Below are 12623 nucleotides of genomic sequence, written 5' to 3'. Positions count from 1 at the left end.
ATGGCGCACAGATTAGTCACATGAAAACCCCCACAAGGATTTCTGTTATTAATTCTCATTTATATTCAGTTGGATAAATGTGTCAACCTTTATGACTATCGTCCATTATTTCATCAGATATGATAAACTGAACAAAAATGTAAAAGCCAGGGTTTTTGTTATTCATTGAACTTGAGTTTTTTTATATTGCAGTTTCAACTATAATTTTACTGCGAGTGTGCATGGTTTTGACTGTCAGAGGAAGATGGTATCAGTCTACAGATGTAGAGATATGCTGGACCAATGATTTTTTACAGAAGCGATGATGCATTTTCTTATTTCAGCATATTTGCTCACATACACAGACTCTGAATTTTTACATCAGTGAGTTTTCCATTTTTAACTTAAACATACAATACACAAATGTATTTTCCTTTTCCATGTTCTTTCACTATGATATCCCCTTTCCTCCTTTTTTGGTCTTGTCACATGCTTCTTTGTCTCTATATATCACCTTCTTTCTGAGTCCCTCCTTTTTTCAAAAGCCTGTGAATATATTGCTGGTCTTTTCCCTCTCCATCCTCCATTGTGCAGATGTTTTATGTATTAGTGCTTCAACAGTGCTTCTCTCAAGTTCAGACTGTTTTAGAGACTCTAACCCATTTGACTGTCAGTTGACAATTACAACAAGACTGTAGAGCAAAAGGTGAAAAGAAGGCCATGAAGAGAGAAGAAACATGCTGAGACACTTGCCAACTGAACACAGAAAAGCGAGAATCAGTTTGGTCTTTACAGCTCTCTGTGTCTCTCAGAGCCAGTGATTGACAGAAAGGAGGAGTGACAAAAATGGAGAGGTCATGTGTGAACCGGCACAACAGAACGGAGAGAGGTGGGAGAGAGCGATGTGGGATTAGAGAGAGAAGGAGAGTGCCAGAGGGTACAGAAAATGAATTTTGATTATTCAGACAGTGCTGAGCGGAAATAATAAACAGAAAAAAAACAGAGCAGTTACATACCCTGGCATCTGTTAAAAAATCACCAATTTTGGCTCAGGGCCACAACATTTTAATGGCAGCCTGCTGCGCTAATGTTGTGTCCTCAACAGACCAAAAGCAACAGTTGGAAAAACCTATTTTTAAAGAGTCTGATTTTGTAGAATTGCAACACCTGCCTTATCAGAAAACTGTTTGGATTTCAACCAGCATGTCTCCACAAGCTCTTGAAATTGTAGGGACATGTGAACTGAAAATTGAAGGCTTTCAGTGCTGAAAAATGGCCACAGCAGGAGACGAAGTAACTTACAGAACACCAGCCAGCCTGTAAAGGTTATTACTGCAGGCAGTTAAGAGCCCTCAGCTCAACAGTCTCCTAATGAAAATCCCCACAGTCAATTAGTAACCCTCTGGGAAGGGAGGGAGGAAGTTGGGAGATACAATGGGAGATGTGGCGACAGTGGGAGAGAACAGTGTGTGGTCATTTTAGCTGGTTGTTCATGCAGTGGTCAGTGCTGCTCCCTCAGGCTGCAGACTGCGAGCGGTTAAAAATATTTTAACTTATTCCCAGCAAAAGGGCACAGCAGTCTCATTGGATATCAGACTTGATAGGTCCTACCCAGACAACATCAAAGCAGTTTAGAAGAAAGAAGAGAAGCAGTCTTTGGATGATATATACACCTAATTTATCCCTCTAAACTGTTGATAGAAGTCAGAAGTGTACCAGAGAAAGTACATATAAGAGGCTAGATTCAGGACATTGAAGGAGCCGTTCATAGTGTTTATAAATAACTTCAGCTTCAACTTCTTGTTCTTTATAACCAAACAACAATCCGATTATTAGCTAGCAAACAAAACAGCTTATACGTACTCAAATAACCATCAGTAAACATACTTTAAACACAAACAGATATGCTTGTTGTACATTAGAACACTGCAGGTCCAACCCACATTGTATTACCATAACACTGGAAAGGCAATGTACAAATGGTCATTTAGTATTGCTTTTAGGAATATCGATATATATATATATATATATATATATATATATATATATATATATGTAAAACAAATTCATAAGCTAATTTATATATTATCTTAATAATATTTTACATGTTTTGGTTAGTCGTTAGTAAAACTGTGCCAATACAGACATTTTATGCATTTTCACAGAAACAAAGGAACAACAAAGGAAATCTTTTGATTTAGAACAGAAGAACACAATCAGGGATTTCATGTGTGTCACATCATTAGTGGTAACTCAAAATGTGGACATAGAAATTGCACATTTACGTGATGTGGTGTGAGTTGATGCTACCTCCAAGGTTGGTACAGTCATACAGCATATGCCGACCTTAGAGCCTGACAAAAACAAGGACTGCTGATGTTGACTAATAAGATTTGACCTACTTGAGTTTGCTTTGCCGTCTTCCAGGCATGGCCTCCCACGCCAAGTACTGTAAATCATCCATTAGATCAAACATGACTGTGAGGAGGAATTGCAAAATCACGGCAGAACCAAGGACACTTTAGTTTTGTGTGGACAAAGAGGCGCAGAGAAAGGCAGAGATAAAAAGAAATGACAGAACTAGTAGAGAATGAGAGAAATGAAAAGCTGCAGTGTGAGGAGGGAAGAAATGATGACAAGAGTGGAAGATGATGTATCATAGATGTCTGAAAGAAACGGGCTAAAAAGCGGAAAAGCATAATGAGTGAGACAAACGAATGGCAGTGGCTGTAAGAGAAAGACCCACAAAGAGGAGGGTATCATCGCCAGCATCTATCACTACCCTCATCATAATTCTGTCTGTCCCTTCACACTGCTGGAACTCTCTCGCAGCTCTGTTAAGGTTTATGTCCTATCGCCTGCATTCAGACTGAATATGTGCTACTGGTGTGTGTGCTACCGATCCATCACTTTGTGCAGACAAAAATCTGTTCATACTGTTTTAAATTCTATCACCACAAGCTAAAACTGTCATTTTAGGGTTAATACCACATAGTTGGTTTTAGGGTTCTTGTTAGAATTATTATATTACAGTAAGAGGAAGCTTCGAAAGAATGAATGAAGGTCAGCACAATGTCTCCAGAAGCATGGTAGTACACGTGTGTGTGTGTGTGTGTGTGTGTGTGTGTGTGTGTGTGTGTGTGTGTGTGTGTGTGTGTGTTTTCAGTATCAGTATCAGCCCAGCTTGCTGTAGTTAGGACAGCAATGATTAGAGAGCACAGGAGGGGGATAAGGGTTGATAATGAGCTCTGTGTGTGTGTGTGTGTGTGTGTGTGTGTGTGTGCGTGCGTGTGTGTGCACACACGCAGGTGTGCGTGCTATGCCATGCACTATACATGTGTATGGGAGCTTGTGTGCATCTTTATGCCTGTATATGCCTGTTGTGCTTCCAAAAGTAGTTGCATATGCCGTCATGATTGTATTGTTTGTGTGCAAAAAGTCTGGTGCTTCAGCTCACGGATGTGTGCGTGCGTGCGTGCGTGTGTGTGTGTGTGTGTGTGTGTGTGTGTGTGTGTGGGCACCTTCTCAATTGTGCTCCTTCACCCCTGTCAAACGGCCATTGTGGAGAAGGAGGGATGATGGAGGAATGGATAACAATTGTAACTGCGGTCTGCTGGGATGTTGGCTGGAAGCAGCTGCCTAAGGGAAGAGGGGGGAGGAGGGAGGAAGGGAGGGAAAGATGAAGGAAAGAGGAGATATGGATGCAGGAAGAAAAATGTACTAGACATGAATGTATTGGGTGTAAGGGGGAAATTGTAATTTTAGTTGGAAAGACGTAGGGCAATCGCAGAGTAAGAGCAAAATCCTTCAGCAAGTGGAGTGGAATGAAATAATTTCATGTTTATAAGTTATTGCACTACTACAAAACAAGCCCAAATTCATTGATGTATATATTTTGTACTGCTGCAACTAAACTACATAGCTGCAGACTTGATGTTTTTCATTTTCTGTTCCGAGTGCACAATGTGAATGACCATAGAAATACATTCATTTTCACGTTGGGTGAGTTCATAACGCTTCTGCTCTTGAATCCTATTACAGTCCCATTCTGTATAATTTGAAAAGTTGAAAATTGAAGAGGTTGTGAATGAGATCATTTTCTGTCTTTCATTCATGAATATCAATGTCTGAGAACATTAACGATTTTCTTTTTCCACAGACTTTCATGCGGCACAGGTTTGGCTCTTTGCTGATTACAAAATAAGATACATTTTAGGAGTCTCCAGGTGGCATAGGGGTTTAAAATAATGAGGAATCAACCTGAATGTGGGAGAAGGACGCACAAAAACTATGCGCATGCCTTCTCCCAAACATAAACTGGTATTTATAAAGGAGGTATGTGCGAGGGAGAATTTGCACACCTCACGCGTTCTTCAGAGCAGGCATACACACAGTTTTATCTGAGATAGCTGCGGGTAATATGATAAGAGGGAGATTAACTATAAATTTAGAGATGGAAAACAATGTTTAAAGGTTGCTCACTGATTGTTTTTTTTTTTTTTGCAGCTTACAATGCATTCTGCAAAATGTCAATCAGAGACTCGTTTATAAGTTGATGTTAAATTATTTATGAATGATACATTTCAGCAATATTTTTGTTAACATTCATCTCACTGTTGGTGATCATTTGATTCAATCATGTGGAGCATTTTAGTTTCCAAATGACGGCCATGAATGAATCATTGATCCTTCTGACATTTAATACTAATGACGATCAAGATTTCACTGGGACAGTAATTTACAGAAATGTGATGAATGCAACACTGTTGGTGAAATTACACTGTCTTTACTGTATCTCTCCCTGACCGGTATAATGAATAGTTGAGGGGCGCATGTGTCAATATACAAATGATGGTTTAAGGGTGTTTCTACATCCATTTATGGTGAACTGTCCGTGGAAATGAGGTGAGGTTTGTGCCTGTACAAGTCAGGCATACACACAGCTTTATAAATACATAAAAAACTAAATAGCCCCAATGTATTCCATCTTCAATAGGCAGAAATCCCCCAATATATATATGCTATATATATATATATATATATATATATATATGAGATTTACTTCAGCTGCTGCTATTTAAAGCTCTTGAAGTTATGACAACACATTTTCCCCCATTTAAATCTATATTAATTCGTTAAACTTCAAGTTTATTACATATTTGCTTGTTTTGGGTGTTTTGGTAGAACAGGTGGTTAAAAGTGCAGTGGACTGGGCTGGAAGTTAAAATCTGTTCAAACACACACACACTCACTTACTCTCTCTCTCTCTTGCTCACTCCCCAACAGTCCCATTCATCACGTTGTGATTACTTGATAGCTTAGCCAGTTGGTAGCCCATGTTTTAATGTTTAGCCAGCTGTGACGGTTGGCCTAATGACTGGACTGGGTTTATTTAATGGAGCGAAATCTGCTGGAAATTTGAGAGTTGCCAGATTCTGAGAAAATCTGTCAGGGTTGTAAGCAGGGAAAACTGCCCACCACATGCACTGAGAGGCAGGTGGACAAAAACAAGACCATGCTTGAGTTCTCTTTGAAAGCTGTTGATGGTGTAATTTTACTGCCTGGCTCAGGCCACTAATAGGGCCTGTCAGACACACTGTTCCAAATGTACTGGATCAGACCGGGTTTTATCCAAACACAGTGTACACCATCTTAAAGGACCATGCAGGGGCTGTGTATGTTGGTATGTTTTCATATATTAACTCAAGTCATGTATGGTTTATATAAGTGAGAGCTGAAACAATTTGTTTGTTAATCTGCTAGTTGGTCTACAGAAAATGAATCAGTAACTATTTGTATGAATTGTTAAATATTTCTCTCGAGCACAAATTTAAGACAATCCCGGGCCCCAGCTTCTCACGTGTTTTGCCTTTGTCTGTTTCAAACAGCAGTAAACTGAATATTTCTTGAAATATTATTTGAAGACATAGCCACAGGCTCAGGGAAATGACAATGGGCCATGTTTCACAATTTTCTGACAATTAAAAGATTCTCAGTTGCAGCCCTAATTATTATCAGCCTTTTTTTTCCAAAAGAAAACTCCAGTTGAATTATTTTGTCACTTTTAGCCAGACACTGGACTCAATTCATGTAAGTGTGTGTAAGTTGTGAGACTGCCTTGAAATGCTTTGACCATTTTGACTGTTTTGTAATATGTGATTTCATTCAATAATGTACATTACAATGTACATGCACATCACTGTACATTAATCCACATGGAAACAAATGTAAATAAACCTGAGTTAGCTGGGGAGCTAGTTTTCTATTGGTTGTCCCTTGCCTGATGTTAATAAGCACCTTAAAATAATTTTTAAAAATATAATATCAAGATATAATATGTATAATGGTTAAGAAAAACAATACAATATTAAGATAAAGCAGCACACAGGATAATTAAGCATGTACATGTTTTGAGTTAAGACTTACATTCAACATCCAACAACTGACAGTCGTCTGGACAACAGCAATGCAGTGATGATCTTGGTTGTCAGAAATTTAAATGCAGAAGGAACTAATTTTTGTGGTGAAGTGAACTTGTGCATGATCAACTTTAAAAGGTTGCTGTTTAGCAGCCAGCTCTCACTTTATCTCTAAACACAAGAACAACTTCCTACCGGATTGCCATACCCTCTAAGTAGCTCTTTGAGTGTGACAAACACTTGTATCTTTTGGGGTTAAGTCAAGGTACAGAGAGCTGTCAGCATGAAGGAGTAAAATATTTGGACATGTTTGACAGATGCAACTCTCACTTGTATATAACTTGCCAAATTGCAGTCGACTCTTGTGAGGAAGTGGGCCCAAAGTCAACATATACATATTTAATTTTCTTATCAATTGATATTGACTGACTGATCCATTCCCAGGTTTCCACCAGTGAGCGAGGAGGCTGCTGTTGGAACACCGGTGGGAGCCATCATGGCCGCTGCTGTCAATCAAACTATCATCTACTCCATCGTTGAAGGCAACCAGGGAGGTGAGTGTACTTAAGAGTGGTGCCTGTTGTCACTTGTGGAGTTGGCTGGATTCACTGCCTGGTCTGACCACTGATAAAGTATCTAGTTCACTTATACCATTAAGTGTGTGGTTTTTAGCGTATTAGCAGCTGTTATTAGCACAAGTCTCTGTACAAAGCCATTAGCTGCATGGAGACAGAGCAACAGTGGACATGTGTGATTCAACAGAAACACCATCTTTGTTATTTTCTCCCAAATTACAGAAATCACTTCTATGAAATGAGGGATTTTAAATAACTCATAACACATTCACACTAGAGTGTGGATCCATGGCACAATCCCGACAAGACACGATGGGCCAGGTTCAGACAAATATTTTCATAAGAGTATTCGGGTTTGGTTTGGTCTACTTGACACTATACCCTAACCAACCAACCAGTTCCTGGCTATGTTTGTAGTCGACAAAGTGGCACCAAAGGCATCAAAGTGTGTGTTTTCAACTGCAGTTCAGCAAGACGCCATTTATTTCCCTTAGATTATCTGCATCTGGTTCAGGTTCAGACATTAAAAAAAAAAAAAAAAAAAGTGTGCATGTCAGGCTTTGGTCGGGCTCGGTTACTACTCTCTCGGATCCGTGTCAGGGTCACATCTCAAATCTCAACACTCAAATTTACACTAAACCAAGGTGAAGTGCTTTAGAGACAGATTCAAATCCACTTGCCCAGAACTCACAAAGTCGTTCAGAAAACAGTTTATGACTAATTCTACCCAGGTATTGAAAAGGTGTGAATGGATGTGTCAGCCCAATGTAGATGTTTAACCGTAAATGTTTCACTCCCAGGGATTGTAGAAATGGCCACCAGCATGGTCTGTACTCTATGGTAGTGGCAGTTGTATTTGCACTGAAATTCAAATGAAATTTCAGTGCAAATACTGAAATCTGAATGAAAACATGATTGAGAAATGATACACCAAAGTCTTACATTTTGTACTGCCTTGTCATTTGGAAGTATCTTCATCATGAAAAGTGTTCTTTGTGTGGTGAGCTTTTTATCTGTTGTTATCTGTAAAACATAGAATGCATGTAACTGTTATTGTGGCTAAACTGCTCAGCTCTACTAGTTCCTTTTATTCTGGTGTTGTTGGGCCATAAACACACAGCTGTGTTTGGGTGCATTAACACCATCATCTAGACTGGGCCTACCTTGACTTGCATTTAGTCTGGTAAAACAAGACCTGATCTCAGATTAGATGCGGTGAAGGGTAAACAAAAGAGTAACAAATTGCACCTTGAATTTCTCAAACACTTGAAATGTCAAGTGTAAATGGGGCCCAAGAGTAATAGTTTTAAAATTAGGTTGCTTGTTTTTTTTCTCTGTGATTTGATAATGCTTCTTTATTTAAACATTGTTCAGAATACCTCCTTTACAAACACTTCCTTTTTCCTTCTGTAAAACTATACACCATAAAACTCCTCTCACTATCCAACGGCTTTATATAAAGAGTAAAAGAAAATCCCTGTGTCTCCCTATTTGACCTTTCTCTCCTATATTTTGCTCTCTGTTTCTTTCATCCTACCTCCCCCGCTCTCGCCGTCTTTCTTTATCTCTCTGTGTCTCCAGGTGTGTTTGCATTAAATGAAACGACAGGAGTGATTTCCACCGCCAAGCCCCTGGACTACGAGGCCAACTCCACCTACGTTCTGAAGGTAGAAGCAGACTCCATGAGAGTGGTGTCATCTAACCTTCGAGTTCCCTCTAAGAGTAAGTGCGTGGTTGTGTTTATGAACTCTCCTCCTCCAAGATTACAGGACTAACATTTGACATCAGGTTGCATCACTGCAAATTTCACAGATCTTCTCCTCTCTAATTATACACACACACACACACACACACACAGACGGATTAAAAAATAACAGTTCATCACCCACTTCATGATATTAAGATAAACTTGCCACAGGCTTTAGCTCTCTCTCACACAGACTTATCTCTCTCTCACTCTCATTCTCTCCGGAGCTCTCTCTACTTGTACCTTGCACAAGTTCTCTTCAACCCTTCACCTTGTCTATACAATTATGTCTCGGAAGACATGTTATATTGGGCCTCAGCTGCTGTTGTTACCTTTCAAACAGCCTTTTCCTCTCTCAGGTGTCTATCTAACCTGTAGGCTACACCACTTTTGTCTCTTCGCCGTTGTCATTTTTAAATGCTTGCCTTTCCTTTTTCTTCTAAATTTGTGTCTTCTTGGCTATCACAGTTCCTACATACATAATATGCACATTTTGAAATTGCCCAGAATTTATCTTTTAAATATCAAGTTGGGCAAATGAAGCTGGTGTGCAGTTTGGAAGATTGTTGATTTTATCTGTAAAGCTGTAACTTTCCCCCAAATACTCTGTTCCAAACAAAGGCTCAGAATGATCTATGCAGGTCAAGTCATTGTTAAATTGTATTAAACCTGCTGTGATCTAAGCGCAGCCTTAAAGGTAGAGATTTAAAATGATCCATCAGAATTGTTTGCCACCGAGCTTATTGATCTTTTAGATGCTGGCATGTTTTTCTGACAGCTGAGCATTGTTTAACAGCGACGTCAAACTCATGCGTCTGCACTGCTGGAAACTTGCAACAAGGAGTCATAGCAGAGAGGAAGAAATGGATCAAAGCGTGGCTTCATTTCATTATATGTCGCTGCACAGTGCGACTTACAGTAGAGCTCGGCTGATATCTAAATAAAATGTTATCAGTTCTCATCCCTCCTGATAGTTGTACAATGCAGAGACTGTCATTTACTGTTATACTGTAATAACTGAAAGCGGATACATGATTTCACCCTGCTTTACTTACATTTCTCTCCGTGATGTATCCTCAATATTTATGGCCTCCTCTTAGACGTAATATCTCAAGAACAGTTTGAGGGAATTTCTTCAAATTTGGCACAAATGTTCATGTGAATTCATCACTGAGCTAATCAGAATATGGTGTGAAAGGTCAAGTGACCTTGTATCCATCTCATTCTCGTGAATCTGATATCTGAAGATGGCCTTGGGGGAATTTCCTCATATATGACACAGACATCCAAGGATGAACTGATAAGAATCTGGTGGTCGAAGGTCAAGGTCACGGTGACCTCATAAAACATGTATTGGGCCATAACTCAAGAATTTATACACTCAAGTTTCATACAAATATTTAATAGGATATAATGATGGAGTTCTGACATTTTGTATCCAAGAAGTCACAGGTCAACTGTGATATCATGATGTTTGACTAAAACACTTTTCTTGCCATTACTTGACATCATAACTCAGGGACAGAGGGGGAGACATTTGGTCAGATGCTGAATTGGTGACACTAATCTCGGTTTCCCACCTTGATTGTGCTGATTGTGTAAGTCTTTAGTACTGCCAAAAAGAAGATGTGTGTGAGGCGTTTATGTTTTCACAGACATTGATATAAACTGTAAGTGCACCTTGACTGGTGTCCTTGACCATCACACACTTAAAATGGGTCTTAAGTGATGACTGAAAGGGGTCACGTTTGTATGAGTCTACGTCTGTATGAGAAAATCCTCCACAGTTTACCTTTCAGTTCTACCAGGCATAGTTTCCTTGCGCTGCTTTCAGATAGTTTTATTCTTTTAGTCTTTCAAAGGATTTATTTTCATACTCCTCCCTTTGTTTGCTCTATCCTAATTTTCTTTCAATTTTATCCTCATTTTAATCCATTCAAATATGACATTTCCTCAAGTTGCATGTGGGAGGAAAAACCGTCCAAAATAAGTTTTTATGGTTTAAAATGAAATTATCACTGAAGTGAAAATGGCTCTAATTAGTCTCTCATTCTTTCCCCTCTGTCTTTCTTATTTCCTGTCTCTTTTCTCTGCCCTTTTTTTTCTAACTGTCTGTATCTGCTGGTATTTCTCTCTCTTCTCTTTCCTTCACAACATATCTGCGTTCTCCTTAATTGATGCTCAGCTCCACGGGTTCCCTCTTTCTTCTTTAATTATAGTGTTTACCCCATGCTGTTCTCATTTCATCCAGCTATTTGAATTTAAGCATTCTGCAGGGATTAAAACTACAAATCATTGTAGTCATTAGCAAATCTCCTTCCATTATTTTTGGTACGCGTTTTAATCAAGCAACAAATCAATAAGATTCTAACAATGTGTTAATCCGGTTTTCTAACTCAAGTCAAGGTTGGAATCGTAAATAGACGTTTTGGTATTGTGTCTCGATTGCTGTTGTAGATAAGAAGATTAATGTTTGCATCTGCTTGTTTGTTTGCGTTTTTCTTTTTACGTGCCAAAGTTTTTAATGTGTTTTTTTTTTCTTTTGTCTTTCTTGGAGTAAAACTTAAGCAGTTCACACAATCCTGGGATTTGTTCTTTCCTTCTGACACATGATTCACCCTTTTACAGAGTTTGGTTGATGTATTGTGTTGCAGTTTTACGTGGGTGTGATTTACAACTCCCTGTTTTTGGACAGATAAGACTGAATGTGAGTCATTCCACATTGCAGCCACTGAATATGAATGACGGAAGCTCACTGGCACAATGTTTTGTCGTACTGAATGTGTAGCTCAAGTAAATTACAGTAATATTTAATCTGTTTTTGATCAATGAAATGAGATTTTTCAGTCAGTTTGTGTGAATAATACAAAGTAGCCCTTATAGTACAGTTGATACAAAATTACATTTTAAATCTTGCCATAAAAAGTATTTTTGAAGACTTTTAGTTTTGAAAGGCCCTGATGTCAACTGCAATATTGTCAATGGTCATGACCTGTGAAGATTCTTGATGCGTATATCTCAAAAATGCGATCAGAGGGTTCAGAGCAGGGTCACCTCTGCTGCAGGCTCCCTAGACATTCAACAGCTCCTCATACATATTTTCAGAATTTGTCTTGTGTCAGCTCAGGAGGTGAAGCAAATAATCCTTCAAAAATTGCTCAGATACTCTCAAAGATAATACCAAAGAATGCTTTTTCAAACTTACAGGGGTCCTACTAAGATATGTTAGCGTGGAGGTATGAAGATATGGAGCTAATTATATGAATATAAAGAAATCAGTCACTAGCTGATGTCAGCTTGACTCATTAGTTTACACAAACACTGGAAACATGGTATAAAGAAAGTTCTGAAGCCTGAGGTTTTTTTTCTCACAAGGATTACGTTTTCATTTGTTTACCTAATTATTTGAAACTAGCCACATTTGACATGAAAGTCAGACATTGTGACATTATACTGTATATACATGATAGAAAATTATTGTTATTACTTTTATTTAAATTCAAGAAAATCATTGGGGTGTGGCCCTCATTTATAATGATGCTTAATATAAAGATAAAAAAACAATCAAATCCCGTTAATAAAAGATACAAAAAACAATCAATCATCGAAGCAAATATATAAATAGAAAAAGCGACATTCAAGATACAAACTACCAAAGCAAATCAACCAAATGTGGTACCATATTCATGTATCAGTAATAAAAACAAGCAATTAAAATCGGTGCAAACAGAAGTTAAGTGGTCAGAGATCATACATTTAAACTCACTCCCCTAGTGTGTGATTAATTTTGTTGGTGTTCTGCAAGAATTTCCAGTCAGAGCATATAAATAGAAAGAAGATATTGGGACTTGCAGTAACAGCCAATCATTAGAGATAGATTGTGGTCCAAGAGACCTCTGTAAC

At 38.5% G+C, this 12623-nt stretch overlaps 1 protein-coding gene across 1 annotated transcript in view; it reads left to right on the top strand.

The window, feature by feature from the left end:
* Positions 1–12623, top strand: part of LOC121959055 (protocadherin-15-like) — a 185179-nt gene that overhangs the window by 124234 nt on the left and 48322 nt on the right. Inside the window, exons 25-26 of the mRNA XM_042508235.1 lie at positions 6843–6952; positions 8555–8695. Of these exons, the coding sequence (XP_042364169.1) occupies positions 6843–6952; positions 8555–8695 (251 nt within the window). The remainder of the gene's footprint in view (positions 1–6842; positions 6953–8554; positions 8696–12623) is intronic.

Source organism: Plectropomus leopardus, chromosome 19 (genome assembly GCF_008729295.1).
Source record: "Plectropomus leopardus isolate mb chromosome 19, YSFRI_Pleo_2.0, whole genome shotgun sequence".
Lineage (NCBI taxonomy): Eukaryota > Metazoa > Chordata > Actinopteri > Perciformes > Serranidae > Plectropomus > Plectropomus leopardus.
The sequence above is the reverse complement of the archived record's forward strand: the minus strand, read 5'-3'. Positions and strand labels throughout refer to the sequence as shown.